The sequence below is a fragment of the Sciurus vulgaris genome (assembly GCF_902686455.1).
Source record: "Sciurus vulgaris genome assembly, chromosome: 15".
NCBI classification, from domain to species: Eukaryota; Metazoa; Chordata; class Mammalia; order Rodentia; family Sciuridae; genus Sciurus; species Sciurus vulgaris.
The window spans coordinates 33,619,425-33,639,868 of record NC_136476.1 but is presented as its reverse complement, the minus strand read 5'-3'; the positions used below and the strand labels follow the sequence as shown (position 1 = coordinate 33,639,868).

The 20,444-nt window shown below is 32.2% G+C and overlaps 1 protein-coding gene across 3 annotated transcripts in view; it reads left to right on the top strand.

Moving 5' to 3' along the window:
* Positions 1 to 20,444, top strand: part of ZDHHC21 (zDHHC palmitoyltransferase 21) — a 61,229-nt gene that overhangs the window by 23,294 nt on the left and 17,491 nt on the right. For all 3 annotated transcript variants that reach the window (XM_079113144.1, XM_079113142.1, XM_079113143.1), the window contains 2 exons: positions 495 to 606; positions 3,537 to 3,675. In XM_079113144.1, coding sequence (XP_078969270.1) covers positions 533 to 606; positions 3,537 to 3,675 — 213 coding nt within the window. In that variant the 5' untranslated portion in view covers positions 495 to 532. The remainder of the gene's footprint in view (positions 1 to 494; positions 607 to 3,536; positions 3,676 to 20,444) is intronic.

Genomic DNA, 20,444 nt, shown 5'->3' with positions numbered 1-20,444 from the left:
AATGGAAAGGGTTTAGGAGTGAATACCATCTCTGTTTTCCAAGTGAGTTTATAGGATTGATTCCAACTTATTAATCTGCTGAACCCAAGACTCCGTGTAATTTCTTCTTTAGTGCTTTTAGATGATAACATTTCTATAAGTTAGTTTGTTTAAATAAATTCTGTTTTGATATAGTAATATGGTTGTACTTTAGGGTTTTGTCATTTGATTTCCCTTATTTGCTAGCAATATGCACATAACTCAAGTATTTTGCTTCTGTTCCTTACTTTGATGGTAACAGTATTATTTTCATAATGTTTAAAATTAGAAACACAAAATAAGATATATAGACTAGAACAGCAGCATTTATGGCTCATTTACCCTGGAGAGTTAGAAAGAAAAATCTCTTAGAGATAGATATTAAAGAGTTCCTATAAAATCTTCTAAACAGTTGTTGCTGAATTTTAGCATTAATCATTTGTCTTTGTTAAATGCATTTTAATTTCTTTCTCTAGAAAGGGAGTTCTGGGAATTATGTAACAAGTGTAATTTGATGAGACCAAAGCGTTCCCATCATTGCAGCCGCTGTGGCCACTGTGTGAGGAGAATGGATCATCACTGTCCATGGTAAGAAAAGAATAATGCACTTTTAGCAAAAAAAAAAAAAAAAAAAAAAAAAAGAAAGAAAAAAAAAAAGAAAAGAAAGAAAAGAGAGAAAAAGTTGGTGAAAAGGCATACCTGACACATTTAAATAAAAATTTGTTATTCAATTAAAAAAAGTTTTCTAATAAGAACAAATGTATATTTTATTTGGTCATATGGTTCTGTCAACTCCCAAAGGCATTTTCCACCAAGATCCCCTTTGCTGAGAAGGAGATATTGAGCAGAACACTAAAAATTAACTTGCACCCAAATATACAAAAAGACTGAAGTGCTTGTATTAAATGAGGCATTTGGTACAGTATCTGTCATGCAGGAAGTACTTAAATAGTAGTTGTTAGTTCTTATGATAAACCATATATATCCCATTATTTTTATTTCCCTTTCCTTGTTCAGTTAAAGAGCAACACATTTCAGATACCTGATAACCTCCTTCTTACCCCGTAAGCCTTTTAAGTATTATATATTAGATATATGTATTAAGATTTCATACATATTGTATGTGTGTAAATAGTAATTAGCTGATTCTGTTGAACTGCCAACATTTTTGGTCAATAGGGGGCTCTCTTGTAATACTTAAAGAAAATCTTCGTTTGAAAAATAGAATTTTTGAAAACAAATGCTGTGAGAATTCTGTATTGTATCTCATTTCAAAGCTGTCACTGAAATCTGTGAACAAGATATTGTATTTAATTCTGTTTTCCTAGCATTGGGTCTTGTATAAATATTTAAACTGGTATAGTGTAGCACTTTATAAATATATCTATATACATCTAGATTTATGTTTGTACACACACGCATGCATTTATACAAAGTTAACTACATCACAGTATTCTTTATAACTTCATTCATTGAAAGTTGAATGAAGAGTAGAATTTACCTTTGCCTAATACTGTTGGTCAGTATAGTTTCCCTTATTTTTTTTAATATGTATTTTTTAGATGTTGGTGGACCTTTATTTTATTCATTTATTATATGTGATGCTGAGAATCGAATCCAGTGCCTTACACATGCTAGGCGAGTGCTCTACCACTGAGCCACAACCCCAACTCCATAGTTTCCCTTATTTTTGATCATTTATTTTGATGGCACAGCTAATTAGCAAACTTTTAGTGGTAATTTGATTTTTACTATAAGCTGATTATTTAAATAGATGATAATTTCCCAAGATTAGGGAAAATTAAGAGCATTTGAAGTAAAAGTACTTCATTACTATGTAAAAATTTTAAACATTGTCTGAAACTATCAATAGGACAGTATAGTGTGATATATAGTGTTTTTAAAATGTACTTTAAATTTAAACAAATTAATTCATTCCCAAATAAATTTCTAAACCTAAATGATATTTGCAATCACAGTAATAGGTTAAAAACAGGTATGTGAAGCATGTATTCAGAAAAGTGGTAATTACTGAAGCACTCAATTTTAAGCACATTTTATAGTAGTGTTGCTGATTAAAAATATAATAACATTCATGGTACATTATTATGCAAGATAATTGATTCTTCCTTGCAAAAGAATGCTGTAGTTTTAAAGATTTAAAAAGAAATCAGCTTGGAAATGTATTTTTAAAGGCTGGGATATTTAAGAGTAAAGACTAGCTTGTTGGTGACCAAATGAAGTGCCTTTTAACTCAAATTCTAACATTGAGGTGTTTTCTCTGTAGGCTTATTGCTCCCATGGTTTTATTAAACTTTTCACAGTATTGGTAGGAGAGGAGAAGTAGAAAAGATTATAAGATTGGAAAGGAGGGAACCTAAATAGATTTAGTGCTTATTAAAGCTCTCTGATTAAGAATGAGGTGATCACAGCAGTTGTTTGTCAACTTCTTGGGTATAGGAAGCAAGGGACAAGAATGTCATCTTTTAAGCAACAGCTCTCAAAGGACATCTTTGAGTGCATGCATAAGCTCCCTTCTTTTACAACCCTGCTTGCAAGTAACAAAACAGGGAATCTTTTTGTTTACAAAACATGTACTCTTAAGTCTAAAAAATGCCTCCACAAGGTTTCTAAGTTCTGTATTTGACTTAAAAGTAGTTTAGTGATATACCTTAAAAATAACTTAAGTTAGTAGCACAACTGGTTATATCTTTTTTCTTTTTTTCTGGGACAGTGTAGTGCTCTTTTGAAATGAAAACATTCACGCAAGGTAATTTTGAATCAGAGTTTTCTTTAGGAATTTTAAATACTTTGAAAATTTGGATATATAGTATGTAAGTTGAGAAAAATTTAATACTCAAATTAGTGTTTAAAAAATTTGAATTATAACATTAATCCTTGATCCTAGTTGGGCTTCTTTGTTATGTTGGCGGAAGCGTAGCTTTTAGTATTTTTAATACATTTATATTTTCAGCAACCAGGAATAGATTTTAAAAAGTAAGAAAAATTTTGAACACTTAGCAGTTATGTCAGAGTGGCAAGTTTAGGCTGTTTTTACTTGAAAGCATTCAAATTGCTCTCCACAGTTAGAATACTATGCCAGAGGAAGAATAATATCAGAAGAGAGTTCTTCCTTCTTCTCTATTGGCCCCTCGCTTTTCTGTGTGTCCTCTCTGGCTAGTGGCTTAACTGTTTTGTTTCTGTTTCCATATCAATGATACAAAGAGACTACCTAACACCTGCTCTTTCTACCTCACTGGATTGTTGTGAGTTGAAGAATTATCGAATATATGAGGGCTTACCTTTGCAAAGTAAGAAGTGCTTTACAAATGTAAGATGGTATATTTATATCTTCTTTTTTTATACAGCTTGCTTTTAGGTTTGAGTGACTTTAGCATATCTCCAGGAAATTAAGCATATATGAAATAATATGAGTTTAATTTTAGTCTTACTGATCCTGAAATGAACATCTTATTAAAGTTTAAAATATTGTTTCTTTTTCATTTTTTTTTCTTCAGGATTAACAATTGTGTTGGTGAAGATAATCATTGGCTTTTTCTACAGTTGTGTTTCTACACTGAACTTCTTACTTGCTACGCACTGATGTTTTCTTTCTGCCACTATTATTATTTTCTTCCACTAAAAAAGCGTAATTTGGTAAGAAATGTTTATATCCACTAATGTTACAGCAGCTGTAGCATACAATTATTAGCATGGTAGATCCTTTAAATGCAGATTGAAAACAAAAATAAGCCCCAAACTGGTGAATTTTAAAACATATTAGAATTCAAGAAGTAGACCTTAATATGATCCCTTTATGGTTGTTAATGTTGTGTAGCTTTCTTTAGAAAACAACATATTAGATCTTTTAATATGTAAGTCTTGGTTTAAAATACCTACCTAATGAAAAAACAAAGGGAAAAACGTTAAATTCTTTTTTTCAGGAATAAAGACCCAAGGGGAATGATACTGGCCAAATTATGTTATTTTGTGTGAATATACTAATATGTAACAACAAATCCCAACATTATGTACAACTATAATGCACCAATAAAAAATGTCAAGAAAAAAATAACAAAAAAACCCCATAGAAACAGTTTAATTTTGTAAAGGTTCTCAAAGAAACAGTTTAGTTCTTGAGAAAAAGAACTCCTTCTGCCCCTGACTTTTAACAATAATAATAAGGTGCATTTGCAGGATGTTTTAGAATTATCCTTATGTTTATACCATTTGAGGCAGTGCTTTCCCTTCTGTGTAGAGTAGTGAAATAGACATTAACTTCCCACAGTGGCAGTGGTGGAGGTGGTGGTGATGACAGTGACAAGAAACTTTGATTCCCTGTGTCCACACTGGGCTGTGTACATCCCATTTTTATTCTTCCTTTATGTTCCAACACTGCACAAAGACACAGAGACTAATAGAAGTTTAGGCAAAAGGCACAAAGCTAAGAAGTGACTATTCACCTGGTTTTAGTTATAGGGCTGAGGTTTGAACCTGATCTTCTGTATTTTTTGATTATTATGCTTTTCACTTTATTTGGGCTTGGATTACATTTTTAAAAATTGTGTGTGTGAGTGAGAGAGAGAGAGAGAGAGAGAGGAGGGAGACTGAGAGACAGATAAAAGAATGAGCAGGCTTACAGGTGAGGATGCAAGGTAGGGATGGAGGGAAGAAAGAATAAAACCTCTGATGAAGAAGGGATTTTTCTTTTTATATCAATTTATACTGTTTAAACTTTTTTTATGAAAAAAGATTCTGTGGTGATGCATATAGTTGAATTTGGGAAATTTTGAGAAGAAAATCTTAAATTCTGTGTGCTTGGATTGTGTTAGTATACATGATCATTTTAAAGGATTAATATTTTCTGAATATTTGCAGTTTCACTATTAGTGAGGCCTTGTGATTATTTTTATTTAGATATACCTTGAGCAATTAAAATTAGGTACTAATCTGAAAAAAGTTCAAAAGAAAATTTTAAAGTTGGTGTTTTAAATTTTAAATTTTAAATGGGTGTTTGACATTTCCACACTGAGAAGATAGTACATTCTCATTCTGGTTTTAGAAATGTGTCATCCTATTTATAATTAATTTCTGGCATAATGGGTATATGGTTAGAATTTGTCAGAATTCTCCGAGTAAACTTTTTATATAATTGAACCTAATAAGAAAAGCATTAAAATAAAATCACTCAGTAAGATTATTAAGGTTATTATTTTTTTTAAAGTGAGAAAATTTAGTGCTGTTAGTGATAAACTAAAGCTCTCTAAAAGGGAATGCATTGTAGTGTAATGGATTGGCAAACTATGGGGCATTGGGTTAAATTTGGCTCTCTGCTTATGTATATTTGACAGTTTTAAGTGTTTTATTAAAGTTTTACTGAAAAACAGCTGCTCTCATTTGCTTACATATTGTCTATGGCTGCATTTGTGGCTACTGCAGATTTGAGTAGTATTGACAGACTATGGCCAGTAGAACTAATCTGACCAGAAACCTACTATATTAACTACCAGACTCTTTACATTAAATTTTCCAGCCCCTGATAGTGGAAAGATACTGGTTCAAAGCCTGGCTTTTCTTATAACATGTATAACCTTTGATAGGTTCTTCTTCCTCTTGGATTTATATTGCTTCTTCTAAAAAATGTGAATAATAGATTAAGGTAATTATGTAAAAATACCTGGTATATACTGATATTCAATTTACGTTATATTTCATTTTAATGAAAAGCCCTCAGAAAGAGAGAGCAGTTTTTCTTTGGTCTCTTAATTTTAATGAATATATTATAGAACATTTAACAGTGTTACTGGGAGATTCATGATGTACTAAGAAATTCTAGTAATCAAATAAGAATGTCATGGTGATCAAATAAGAATGTCATGGTGATACCTAACTGAAGGATTAAAACATTTGAAGTTGCTCACTGATTTATTTCTTTAAATGTATGATAGAGACTCTGGATGTATTATGCCTATTAGAGGAAGAATTTGTTTCTTTTAAAGGGAAAAACTGACTGTAGGCGATATATCTACCTACCTTTATATGTACACATATATACCTTTAATATGCATTTTGAATGTTAAAAAAAGCAATACAGTAAAAGTTTATTGAAAGATTAAAAATATTAAGGAAAAAATATACAAAAAGTTAGTACAAGCTGGATTTTAGAAACTTGAACCAGATTTTTCCTTAGAACAATTAATTGTTGAAGTAATGTAGTTTTTTGTTTTAAACAGTCATGTTAATTAATAATATTACTAAATAAAATTTAAAAATTATTACTTATAACAAGTTACTTTCATAATAAGCAGTGAATTATAATCTAGATCCCCAGAATTACTTATAATTTATGTTATTTATGTCTAGTAGTGCTGAATAGACAGTGTTCTCTTAAGCTGACTTACACCATTCTTATTGCATTAAGTGGGATGCTTTTATAATTTACCATCATGTTAGAGGTAATAAAATGGAAACTTGAAGAGTTTATACTACGTTTCTAAGATCATTTTGCATCCTATTGAAAAATCAGTATTTAAAAATCTTGTACATGATATATTCTCTCGTGAAGAGGCTTATGGAGAGAGAAGCTTTAACACAATGTTATCCAATATAAGGAAAGACAATTTTATTAGACAAATTTAAATACGTACAATGCAATGTTTGTTATCAGTGTTTCTAATTAAATTTACTAGAGTAAAGCTAAATTCTAAGACCAAAATTATGACCAAAATTATAGAAAGTATTTTATAATTTATACATCCCAAAATATTCCCAGGATCTAAAGCAAAATTGATGATGTTCAGTAGTCACTCAGTATACATTGAAATGAATTCTAATCATTTCATTGATTTAGATATTGAAAAGTTAAAACTATATAACTAGGCATATACAAATTTAGAATTGTTATATATTCTTGGTGAATTGACTCGTTTCATTATAAAATATACCTCCTATTTGTATAGTGATTCTTGCCCATTATTTGTTTCATTGTATTAGTTTTCTTTTGGTGAGTGTTTTCATGGTATGTCTTTTCTCCTTTTTACTGTGAAATTTTATTGTTTCTTATGTCTTGTATGCTTCTTGTAGATGGCAGATATTTCAACTAAAAAAAAAAAAAAAAAAACTAACCTATTGGTCATTGTCTTTTTTTTTTTTTTTGATACCAGGGATTGAACTCAGGGGCACATAACCACTGAGCACATCCCCAACCCTTATTTTACTTTTTTATTTTGACACCTCACTAAGTTGCTAAGGCTGTTTTTGAACTTGTGATCCTCCTGCCTTACTTTCTGGAGTCACAGGAATCATAGGTGTGTGCCACCACACCCAGTAGTCATTGTCTTTTAATTGAAATACTTGGTTCGTTTTTATTTAGTTTATTCTTAGTTTATTCTTATTTATTTTCTATTTGACCCATCTGTTGTTTCCATTTTTCTCCTTGCCTATTTTGGAATTTTCCATTTGAATTCCATTTCTTTTTCTGATAGTTTTATTCTTTTACTCCTTTAAAAAATAGTTTTTTGATATTTTTGAAGAGGTCTAATATAAGTTAGACTATCAACATTGCCCACATAATGAATATGGTACCCTTAGAACATGCCCCACCATTATCATTTTTGGGTATGGTGCGGTATGCAGTAGAAGTGGAACTAAATCACATGCTAAGGAAACATTGTTGCTGCTACTTATGCATTATGTTATGATGCATATATTATGTATTGTGAATATTTATTTTGAATTATCCACATATTGGTGCTTTTCTTAGTCCTTTGTGTCTTCATAAATTTCTAAGCCACTTCAGGGATTTTTTTCCCTGTTTTTTACTTCAAGTCTGCTGAAACAAATTCTCCCAATTTTCATACACCTGAAAATGTCTATTTCTCCTTCATTTTTGAAGCATTTATTGGTTCGCAATATATATTATAAATTGAAAATTACTTTTTAAAGTTATTCTTTTGCCTTGTGGTTTCTTATAATTTGTGTTGTAAAGCCATTTGTTGGTCTTATTTTTACTCCATAGAAATGATGTTTGTCTTTTCTCAAGCTACTTATATGATTCTTTTAAATCTTTATATTTTAGCAGTTTTCTGTAATTTTGTGATGTGCTTCAGTGTTATTTTTGATGCATTTTTCTTGATGGATACTTTTATGTAACTTCTTGAGTCTGTGGACTGAAAGAAATTTTTAAGTTTTAGAAGTTTCTTGGCCGGTATCATTTTAAATATTACTTCTGCCCTACTTTTTCTCTTGCAGTTTTGGGGTTCTAATTAAATATATATGAGGTCTCACTGTCCTGCCTATCTTTCTGTTCTTTTGCATTTTCCTTTTTCTCCCTGTAGTTTAATCTAGATATTTTCTACTAATTTGTCTTCTGATTTACTAATCAGCTTTTCTGCTCTCATCTATTGAATTCTTAATTCAGTTATTTTATCTTTCAGTTTTATAATTTCCATTTGATCCTTTTTTCATAGGTTACTTCTCTGGTAAAATTTTCCATTTTGTCATGTATTTTTTAAATGTTTTAAACAAAGTTATTTTAATATCTGTGTCTCATAACTTCAGTTTTGAGATTTACGTGTCTGTTTTTGTTGACTTTTTCCCTCTTCCTTTCCAGATATTTGGTGCAATATTCTGACATGCCTCATAAATTTTTATTGGATACTGGGCATTTTGTTCGATAACTTAAAAGAAGAGCTGGTTGATGTGTTCTAACTCCAGATAATGATTTACTCTCTATTTGTTTTTTAAATACAGAACATATGAGAAAGTTTATCTTAATTCATTCAGGAGTTTTATTACCTTTTTTCTAATGCTGAATAGCAGAACATTGGTCTAAATACATGAGTTCTTTGGAAGACAAGATGTATTATATTTATTGGTATTTTGTAAAGATTGATAAGTGCTACCAGTTTGCCTATACTCCTATGGTGTATCCTTTTGGTGTCTCAGTTGAAAATTTGAGGTGTTTATTATGAATTGTGCCTTCCATTTGTTTGTCTTGTCCAGGTAAAAGCAGTACAGAATTTAGGGCTAATCTTAATGAATTTCTACTCTCTCTCTTAAATTCTGGCTAGTTTGACTACTTTCCAGTGTCTTCTAATAGCTATTTATTAATTAGTTGGGTTTTCTCTGGGTTTTTATAGGATTCTGGGTGGGAGCATTGATCTCATGCAAACAGTTCCCTAATAGGCATTAATGGCAATAGGACTTTGCTTAAAAATTTCTCCTCTGGTGATTCTAATCATGCTGCCTAATCCAAAGCTCCAGGAAGCAGAGCTCATGTTATAATCAGTGTACATGATATACTGTGGAGATGTATGGGGCAAAATTTCTGTGGCCCTAAGCTTTGAGAACTGTTATGCTGTAGGGAATTGAACTTAATGAATTTATAAGTGATGTAGAGAGTAAACAAATGAAAAGATGAGGAAAGCCTTGAGACATCAGTTGGAATAGTCAGTTTTAGGGTAAAATGTATTCTAAAATACCAACTGTATAGTGAATATTTCTAAGGCCGAATAATGGAACATTGTTCTCTCTATAGCAGTTCTTTCTATAGCAGTTCTTTTGAAGATGACATTGTGGTTTTCTTTTTTAAGCAAAGGTAGGAAAATTACTATTTCATTACAAAAGTCACCATTATTACTATTGACATTTAAAAAAATGTTTTGCCATGGAATATTCTTCAAATAATTCAATACTGTCATTTTTTAGTGTCTTGTTTTCCTTTGTTTTTCCCTAAAACAGACAAAAAAGAATATGCAGCTCTTGATTATGTGTATAAAGTTGGCCAGATGGTGTCAGAAACTTCTTTAATTCATTTTCCTTGTTTCTGTTTTTTGGAATGGAGTCGATATCACCCAAAGTTCCCAAGTATCTTTGGAAATGGTACTAATGATTACTCTGCATCTTTCTTGGGAAATAATGATGCAGTTGGAGTATGCCATGGACTTTGACCCTATATTCTGTTATAGTTAGCCAGACTGAAGTGAATGGCCTTGTCTGCATTTTCTGTATACCCTTTCAGGTAGATAGATGGCAGCATAGTATCTTTTCTAGCCCATCTTTAAATGACAAAGCTGAGCACTTGTCTTCTGGGTTGGAAAATGAAATGTTAACCACTCTTACATATTTGTTTATTTGTTTAAGGTAGAAAATGTCATTAAAAGGGAAAAAAACACACAAGTTCCCTTTTGACTGTTTTAATGGAACTGAACCTGTACTCAGAAAAATCTGGTGCATTATAGTTATGCTCATGGGAAAAAGAGTTGGAAAAAAGCAGACTTTTCTCAAATTCTGGGAAATGTACAGTTTGGAAATCTGATTCTCCATTTCTCCTTTCTCACTTTCTGTTTTCAGGAAAGCCCTTTTTAGCTGGATTACTGTAATTTTTTTTTTACAATTGCCATCTATCTATCTATCTAGCTATATTTTTTTAAAAATATTAATTTAATCCTTTTTAGATCCACCACCCCATCATGATGCTGGGATTAAACCCAGGGCCTTGTCAGGGCCTTGTACATGTTAGGCAAGTACTCTACCACTGAGCTACTTCCCCAGTCCTTTATTTTTCTTCTTAATCTCTTTGCTTTTAGAATATCCATCTGTCAGGGATGTTCAAAGATTTACCTGTTTTTACTTCGTGAAATTTTGAGAAAATTCATCAATATGTTCTTTGTTGAGGGAAAGGAGTAAGGAGTATAGTAGGTAAGGATTTTGTAGTTAATCATGATTCAGTGCCTAAATTTGGGGTTTATTTTTTTAAGCTGTATAAATATTGACTTACATTCTAAGCTAAGGAAAGTCTGCACACCTAAAAAGAATTAGTATATACTATCTTTGAAAAAGTAATTTAAAAATTCCAAGGTTCACAATGAGTGTTAAGAAGCAAAAATAAATGGATATTTAGAAAAATTGCAGGAACTTTAATACTTCTTTTTTCTAAATATGTAGGGATAAATTAAATATTTTTGGTAGAAGCAAAAAAATCAGTAAAGCTTATAAACTTTGAAAAGTCTTGGAAAAATTTTCACATGTTGGACATTAACCTCATTTGACCTTCATTTACATTTATCATGACAGTATAATGTTGGATTTACCTAAAAATCCTCTTGAAAGTAATGTATTACTTTAGTTATTGGGAAAATTGAAAATTATTGTAAGGATTTAAAAACCTATGCATTGGGGGAATGATTTGGCATTTTAATTGGTAAAATGGATGGATATTGAAGAAAATGAACTTTTCATCATCATAATTATTATATTGGTTTAGCAAAGCCAATACAAGAACATTACAGCTTTTTAATTAAATATGAAGGATGGTATCACTCTTTTTAAAGAGTATACTGTCTTAAATTTATTATATCTTGTCCTTTGGAATATTTTATTAGTCACTTATTATTTTTACTTTTTATTGTTATTCTAGATTAGTATATTACTTGGGTTATTGGAAAACATCCACTTTTTTGAAGTATTACTGAGAGGATAAACAGTATGGTTTCCATTTTACAGGTAAAGTGACTGAGCTTCAGTGAGATTCAATAATTTGTCCAGTCATAGAATAACCATTTGACAGAGGTATAATTTGGGCTGATTTTTGTCTGTCCCTAAGTTATGCTTTGGTATAGCACCAAGCTTGCAAATGCGTTTTATGTTTTTGCCTGAAGAAAATTTTAAAGCAGTATTATTACAGCATAGCTTTTCATTAAAAAGAAACCAGATTGCTAAATACTAAAGCATCACCATATCTGCTCTTCAAAGAATGTTCGTTGTACCGTCTGAAAGGCCCTTCCTTCCTTCCTTCCTTCCTTTCTTTCTTCATTCCTTCCTTCCTTCCTTCCTTCCTTCCTTCCTTCCTTCCTTCCTTCCTTCCTTCCATCCATCCATCCATTCATCTGTCCTTGGGATGGAACCTGGGAGGCTTAACCACTCAGCTACATCCCCAATCCTTTTTATTTTTTATTTTGAGACAGGGTTTCTCTAAGGTGCCCAGGGTTCAAGGCTGGCCTCAAACCTGAAATCCTCTTGCCTCAGCCTCCCAAAGTGCTGGGATTATGGGCATATGCCACTGTGCCCAACCTGATGTTTCTTTTTTTATGGAGGCTGCCCTGTTATAGTATTTTGTCTTGTATACAGATGTTCATATATGTCTTCTTAAAGGCATTCTAGTAGGTTAAAACATATTTTAAAAATACTTAAATCTGCTGGCAATCAGATATTGTAGACAATGATTATTATTTCCTTATATGAGGAAACAAACTTTTAAATTTAATTATTATTTTTTAATTTTTTACAGACTACATTTTGATTTGTTGTACATAAGTGGGGTACATTTGTGGTCTTTAGTGTCAAGGTAGTCATTTGTGGCATACCACTTTAGTTCTAAGGTTGTATTTTTATAATGATTTTTTGATGAAATAGATTCAGATGATTTCTAATTGATTGTTTTGTATTTTTATGTAAAGGGCAAAAACTAACATACTAACTGCATTTAAGGCTATGAGAGTATTGGGTGACAGAGGGGAAGAGAGGAGAATTTCAATAAAGGACCTGCTGCCAAAATTCAGAAAAGGAAAATAAATAATGTTTAGTAGCCCAGCCAACTCTTCTACTAGGAAGATATGTTATTATTATTCCAATTGGCTGATGTCTAATAGCGTTGCTAGGGATTTGATGTCAGAACTGTGCCACAGAATTATTCGCCTAGGCTTTGGCTAACAAAGACTAGAAATAGCCAGAAGACTTGGTTGCAGGTAGCTTTTAATATTGGTAAATCTCTTCATGATTTATTTTAATCTTTTTATATAATCTTAAAGCATCCTGAGTAATATACTATTTATGGCTATTTGTAAAAATACTTAAAAAATCTTGGTTTTCTTAATACATACAAGGTCACTTATTTATTATGGTCATGAATGAATGGATAAGATTGCTGAAATATATATTTAGCTTTTGGGATTTTTGATAAGAGTAACAGAATAATGTGGAATTAAGATCAGTATGAGATGAAAATTATTTTTAATGGTAGTATGAAAATAATTTGGCTTTTTCGTTCATGAATCCTGAAATGCTAGTAGAGATATATCCCTTGGTATCATTTTTGTTTTTGTTTTGTTTTTCACATGAAAGGAATAATGTCAGGTATATAGTGTTTACACACACACACACACACACACACACACACACATATAGCCTATAAACTATATACCTAACACTATTTTAGACTATTCTGTTATTCTGACAGTAGTCAGTTATATTCGTCAGTCTATCCCTGTGCTTTTACTGACAGATGGGATTCAGAAACCTTATAATAAATCTTGACATTGTACTGCAATACCAGCTTGACTAATATATGTTCTCATTAAATGTGTTTATGTAGCATATTAATTACAAATATAATAGCATTTAACATAGAAGATTTAGCAGTTTTTATTTCACTATAAGACTTCTTTAATCATTTTGAGATTAAGTGGTTAAATTGTTAAAATCTGGCACAATTTTTTCTGTTACTCTTCTTTTACCAAACACTGTAGCACTGCATTAAATGGTAAATTTAGCAAGATATGTTATCCTGTTTTCTTATTGAATTCTCTAACTTTTCTAGAAATTTTACCGCTAGGCAAAATAATTTTTCAGAGACATTTACTTTCTGCTTGCAGTGAGGTGCCAGTAAAATTTGCCCTGTAAGATAGTTGCATACATGTCTGCACCAAAATGTAATGTTTAATTCTGAACACTCAGTGATAGTCACTAGAGAGCCATAAATAGTGATTTTCCCCCCTTTAGATGTTAATTTCCTGTAGAGTGTAATAAGACTGAAAAATGTGTATTTTACTTCAGGACTGGAGGGGCTAGTGTGTGGAGAGGATGGTACAGAATATATCCGTAACTTCTTTACCTGTATTTTGGAATTATTAAACTTAAATGCATTCCAAAATGTGCAGAAAAGCATAAAGGTATAAGAGAATTTTATTTTAGGATTAAATTAAAATTATTTTAATGTAAGTGTAATTGCCACCTTAACTTACCCTCAGCAAGTGAAATTGATTAGTCATTTTAAATATTCAGATCTCTGTAAATTGCCATCTCAGATGCCTAAACTATTTCTCTTCTTGAAAAACAACAAAACAAAAATCAAATCCCTTACTAGTAATAATGCTGGTGCTCAGTAAGGATATAGGAGACTTGGTTCCCCAGGGGATATTGGGAGATGTCAAGATACATTTTTGATGTGACTGTTGGGGGACTTCTGATATTTAGTGGATATAGCCAGGGATGCTATTAAATTTCCTACAATGCATAGGGAAGTTTCTCACAACAGAATTATCCAGCCCCAGTTGTCAGTAGTGCTGAGGTTGAGAAACCGTTCAGTAGATGGGAGATCACAAATTGTTACTTTCCTGGTTGGTCTCATTAAAACACTGAAAATTACTTAGACAGTAGTTTGTAATTAAAAATTGCTTCATTATGAAAAACTATTATTTTATGTGTAAATTTTATTTGTAAAACAAATTGAGAAACGCATTCAGTCATTTCAACAAATATTTCTTGCATGCTTACTATGTGCACTAGTCTCTGTTCTGAGTTTGTGCATTTAAGGAGCTTACGTTCTAATTTGAGGAAACAGGCAGTAAGTAAAAGCATGGTAAACAAAATAAGTATTTTGAAGCATAATAAAGCAGGATATAGGGATGGAGAGTGGTAATTGATGATGTAGTCAGAGAAGGCCTTTCTTATTGACTCTTGAGCAGAGATGTAGAACTCAGGCAAGTTACCGTTATCAGGAACAAGAACATTTCAGGCAGAGGGCAGAACCAGTGACAAGACCCAGAAGTAGAGCATGCCTGAGTTTTTCAAGGATCAAGGCAGGAGATAAGTATGTCTTAAGCAGATTGAGTTAGGAAAAGAGTAATAGGCATTGGATTGAGTGCACCAGGGTTATGATTGCAAGTATACCCATGTTTTGTTAAGATGTTTATGGTTGTGATTTGGGAGCTATTGAAGGCTTTGTATAGATTTACACAATCTCATTTATAATAGAAAGAAAATTCCGACTATTAAGAAGAATAAACTGAGGGAACAGAATGACAGCAGGAAGACTACTTATTAGGCTATTAAAATATAGTCAGAGGATGAGATGATTACAGTGGGGGTAAAAGTGTTAAGAAGTGACCCGTTAAGAATTTGAAGAGCTAACAGGGTTTGGTGATAATTTGGTTGTGGGGTATGAGATAAAAGGTGAAAAATTGCAGATGATTTCAAGGCTTTAGGGCTTAGTTAACTGGAAGTATGCAGATACCATATACTAAGATGAGGAGGAAGTCTGAAGGAAGAGTAAGTTGTAATGAAAAGTTAGATTTTGGTTTTATGCTTGTCTGCTTTGAGTACCTATTTGACATCCAAGAAGGGATACTAGGCTGTTAGAGATGGAATCTGAATTTCACCCAAGTTGTCTGAGTTAGTAGCTTTCAGCTTAAAGATGAAAATTAAAGCCATGTACTTTATTAGAGATATCTTTGAAAGTAGGTATAAATAGAGAAGAATAGAGATCTGGAGGTCAAGCCCTCTGCACTCCCAAATTTTGAATTAGAAAGGTGAGGAGGAAAAAGAAAGGTAAGGAGCAGCCAGTGAAGCAGGAGGAGAATGACAAGAGAGGGGCAAGAACATTGATTGCATATTGAATGAGAAATTGTAACAGTGGTCCATGGAATGAGAACAAGTAGGAGGTGAGTGAGTGTTCTGGGGGAAGCCTACGGTAGACAATGAAATGATGGTTGGGTCCACAAATTGGAGGTCCTATTGAGGTTGAGAATTTGTTAGCACTAATGCCTACAGGGAATTAATTTGAAAGATAGGAGGAGGTATTCATAGAGTGGTATACTTGAAACTGCAGTTATGTTATGGAAAGAGTTATTGGGAATAATAGGATATAGTCAGAATGGATTAAAACTAGTATTCAAGACAAGATAATAAGAAGAAATGAGTTCAAGGAATTTGCAGGTATTTGAAGAATTATTTGCTAGATCCTAAGTAGCCAAATCTAACTCTGGTTTATTTTCATTTCACTTTCATCAAGTAGTTATGCCCTTAGTACTGTCTAGTTTTATACTATCTTTGGAATTTTAGATATCATTTCAAAAGATTACCAGATAACAAGATAGGGATATTATTTCATGGAACTGCCCCTCTCCTCTGCTGGTTTGTGTGCAAGGACATGTATGTCTGTGTATATATTGCCTATGGTTACTTTTTCTGTGTTAATCTGTGCTACTACACATGTGGAATGGTCTTGTCAGTAATCCTCTGTCTTCTCAGGGGGAGGAGACCTGCTTTATTTGTCCAGTGTTATTCTTCATTTTCATTTATTTGTTCAATATATTAAGTACCTTCTGTGAACTAGAGCCTATTCTAGGGTCCAGTGACTCATCACCGACCCAGACAGGCCCAAATCCCCATCTTCAAGATATATATTTAGTGCTACGAGAGACAGATAACAAAGAAATAATCTTGTATCAGATACAATCCTATGTAAAAAGCAAAAAGGGGCATGGAGATGGGGGGAATGTTGGGATAATCTGTACTTTGGTCAAAGAAACATTCTCTAAGGTGATTTAAGCAAAGACATGAAGAAAATGAGGGGATAAGTATGTGGGTATCTGGAGAGTTTTCTGGGAAGAACAAACACAATGGCCCTAATATGAGAATTGGCTAGATGTTTTTGAGAAAGCAAGGTCAGTGAGAATGGATCAGAATGAGCCAAGATAGTGGCAGATGAGGTCAGAGTCCATGTGACTCTTCTCTTTTTCCTTTGTCTCTATATCCTTTCTGTATCTTATGTGGTATATTTCTCTTTCTTTTCACAAGTCATATGTGACTAAATATCATTTTATATTTTATTATATATATTTTAAAAGAATTCTGTTTAAAATCAATAAAATATTTTATATTCTTTATTTCACTATTATAACTTTCTTTTTTACTATAATTTCATTTTTGAACCCTTTATATTATAAAATACAATATACTAGCTGGGTTCAGTGGTACATACCTATAAACCCAGTGGCTCTGGAGGCTGAGACAGGAGGATCACGGGTTCAAAGCCAGCCTCAGCAACTTAGCAAGGCCCTAAGTAATTCAGTGAGACCCTGTTTCTATTAAATAAAATATAAAAAAGGGCTGGGAATGTGGATCAGTGGTTAAGTGTTTCTGGGTTCAATCCCCGGTACAAAAATAAAATATACCTGAGGAAGAGTACAAAAAAAATTAAAATACATAGATCAGTAGATTATTCCAGTGCTTCTTTGGACAACATTTTTAAGACTCTTGTTGAGCTAAGTATAGTTTATATTCATTACTATAAATATTTCTATAAACACTCATAGTATTTCATGTAAAATAAAATAATTTATTCATTCTATTGATGGGCATTTACATTGTTTCCAGTTTGGGGCTATTACATATAATACCACCATTAAGCAACCTCGTTCATATCTCTTGCTCTCTGTGTGCACGTTTCACTTGGATGTATAGCTAAAAGTGCTAGTGGTCAGAAGTTATGTGCGTGCCCCTTAGATATCATTAAACAGTTTTCCAAAGTAGTTGTACCACTTTAATTTCGACCAGTAGACTGTGTAAGTTGAAGTTGCTAACAACCTCACTAATACTTGTTTAAATCTTCCTGACATTGGCGGTTGTGTGCATGTGAGCCGTACTTCATTGTGATTTATGTTTGTTTGTTTTTTATAAAAATTTTGTAGTTGTAGATGAACACAGTACTTTTATTTTATTTATTTTTATATGGTGTTTAGGATGAACCCAATGCCTGATGTGTGCTAGGCAAGCACTCTACCATTGAGCCACAGCCCCTGCCCCTTCATTGTGTTTTAATTTGCATTTTTCTGATGACTCACGGACTTGAGCCCCTTTTCCTGTATTTATTGAGCATTGAGTCACCTGTTTGGTGAGGTGTACCTGTTTAAGTATTTTGTCCATTTAACTTTTTTTCTGGTGATTATAGGAAGTTTTAGATTAGTGCTTTTTTATTATATATATTATAAAAATTTTCTTCCACTCTGTGGTTTACCTTTTCAATCTGTTAGGGGTAGTTTTTGATAGAAGTTTTTAATTTTAGTGTATTCTAAATTACCAGTCTTTTCTTCTTTGGGTAGCACTTTCTTGAGTTCAATTTAAGAAGTCTTTTTCTATCCTAAAATCACTGATACAATTCTCCCATAGTATCATCTAGGTACTATATTTTTCTGTCTTTCCTATTGCAAGTTAGAATTGATTTTTATAATTCTTGTAAGATAGGAGTCAGGATTTCATTGTCTCACAGGTGAATAGCCAATTGATATGTTCATCATTTATTGAAGTGATAATTCTTTCTCCTCTGTGTGCAGTGTCTACTTTGTCATGAATTGAGATCCATATGTGTGTGCATGTTTCTCTCTTCTCTAGTTTGTCTATTTGTTTCTCCTTGTGATTATACCACACTGTCATAACTATAACTTTGTTATAGTTTTATAATAAATCTTATTAGACAGTAAAGCAATATTTTTCAGTCTTTGAGGCTTTATGGACTTTTTTTCTCTACCCCTCCAATAAAAGTAAATACTAATGAATAAGATCTTGTCAGTAGGATTGCTTTGGTAGGGCCCCACACTGCTGAAATAGCTAAGATGTTTTACTTCCTCCTGGAGGTGATACTGGTCCTGTTGAAAATGCACTTAGTGGAGCAGACCCTCCTACCTTGTTCTTCTTTGTGCCCCCACCCCTACCAAATAAAATTTAGAAACAGCATATCAGTTTCTACAAACCAAAACAGAAAACTCCTACCCAGTAGAGTATGTTCTCTACTGTTGTGGGGATCTTTTCTTAGGATTATATTAATTCTGTTGATCAGTTTAGATAGTTGACATTTTTTATGTGATTGAATTTCCTAATCTACAAACATAATATAGCTTCAAGAAGAAATTGGAAACATGTAGTCCTGTAGTCATAAGGAGTAGCTAAATTTTTTTCTGCAGTGAATGCTCATAGGTTGACCAGTAAGTTCTAGCTCTGTCAAATATGAAAGGAAACAATTATTTCAGTCATGCAAACTCTTTCAAAGAATAACAAAAGAGTGAATCCTCCCCAGCTCATTTTATGTGTACAGCTTATCATGGATATATAACCAATCAAGGAAAATGTAAGAAACAAAATTATAGACTACTCTGTGAACATAGATGAATAACTCCCTAACAAAATATTAGTAGACTGAATAAGGTTATACAATAAGCAGCCTACCCAAGTTGAGTTTATCCTAGGAATGAAAGGTGTTTTTTGCATTTGAATACCAGTACAATTTGGGTTTTAAAGAAAATTTATCTAATGACTTTAAAATAGTATTTTAAAAAACTAATTCTGTTTTTTATTCAGATAAAAATTTTTATGTCAGCAAACCTTTGGTTAATAAAATTAATAGCAAATTCTATTAAAAATAGAATTTAAAAAAGCAAAGTTCTTGAATTAAATCTGACAAAAAAAAAAAAAAAATGTACAAAATATCCAGAGGGAAACTTAGGAAACATAGTGAAAAGAAAACGTTATTTGTGAATGTATGTTTGAGTGTGTGTTATAACTTGAAAATCCAACTTTAAGATTTTTATAGAATTTTTTATAGAAATCCAAATTTTCTAGAATAAGCAATTACAGAAAAACAAGATGGTATCACTTAGCCTTCAAGGTGTCAAGATGCATTACAAAGATACCTGTTACTGGCACAGGGATAAACAAATAAACCAAGGGAACAAAATAGGCCAAATCAGATGTGTATATTTAGATACTTGATCTCTCAATCCTGAGGAAAAGACAGCTTTTCCAATAAATTATTCTGGGATAATTGAATATTCATATAGTAAAAGTAAATTCAGATCCCTGTCTTTCACAGTGAACCAACAAAATATCAATTCTAAGTGGATTAGCGTCCTAAATTTGAAAGGTAAAACTTACAATATTAGGAGTAATATTATAATATTAATTATGTAATATTATTATTACTTCAGGGTCAAGAAGAACTTCTTAAACAGGATATAAAACTAGACACAGGGGCCAGGCGTGGCATGCCTGTAATCCCAGTGGCTCGGGAGGCTGAGATGGGAAGATCTTGAGTTCAAAGTCAGCCTCAGCAAAAGCGAGGTGCTAAACTCAGTGAGACCCTGTCTCTAAAATACAAAAAAAAAAAAAATAAAAAACAAAAAACAAAAAATAGGGCTGGGGATGTGGCTCAGTGGTTGAATGCCTCTGAGTTCAATCCCCGGTACCCAGGCGGGGTGGGGAATTGATACAGGAAAAGATAAATTGCACTACCTTAAAATTAAGCACTTGAGTTTATCAAAAAATACCATAAAAAAAATAAACAGGTAGTCTCTTAATGAGAGAAGGAATTTGCA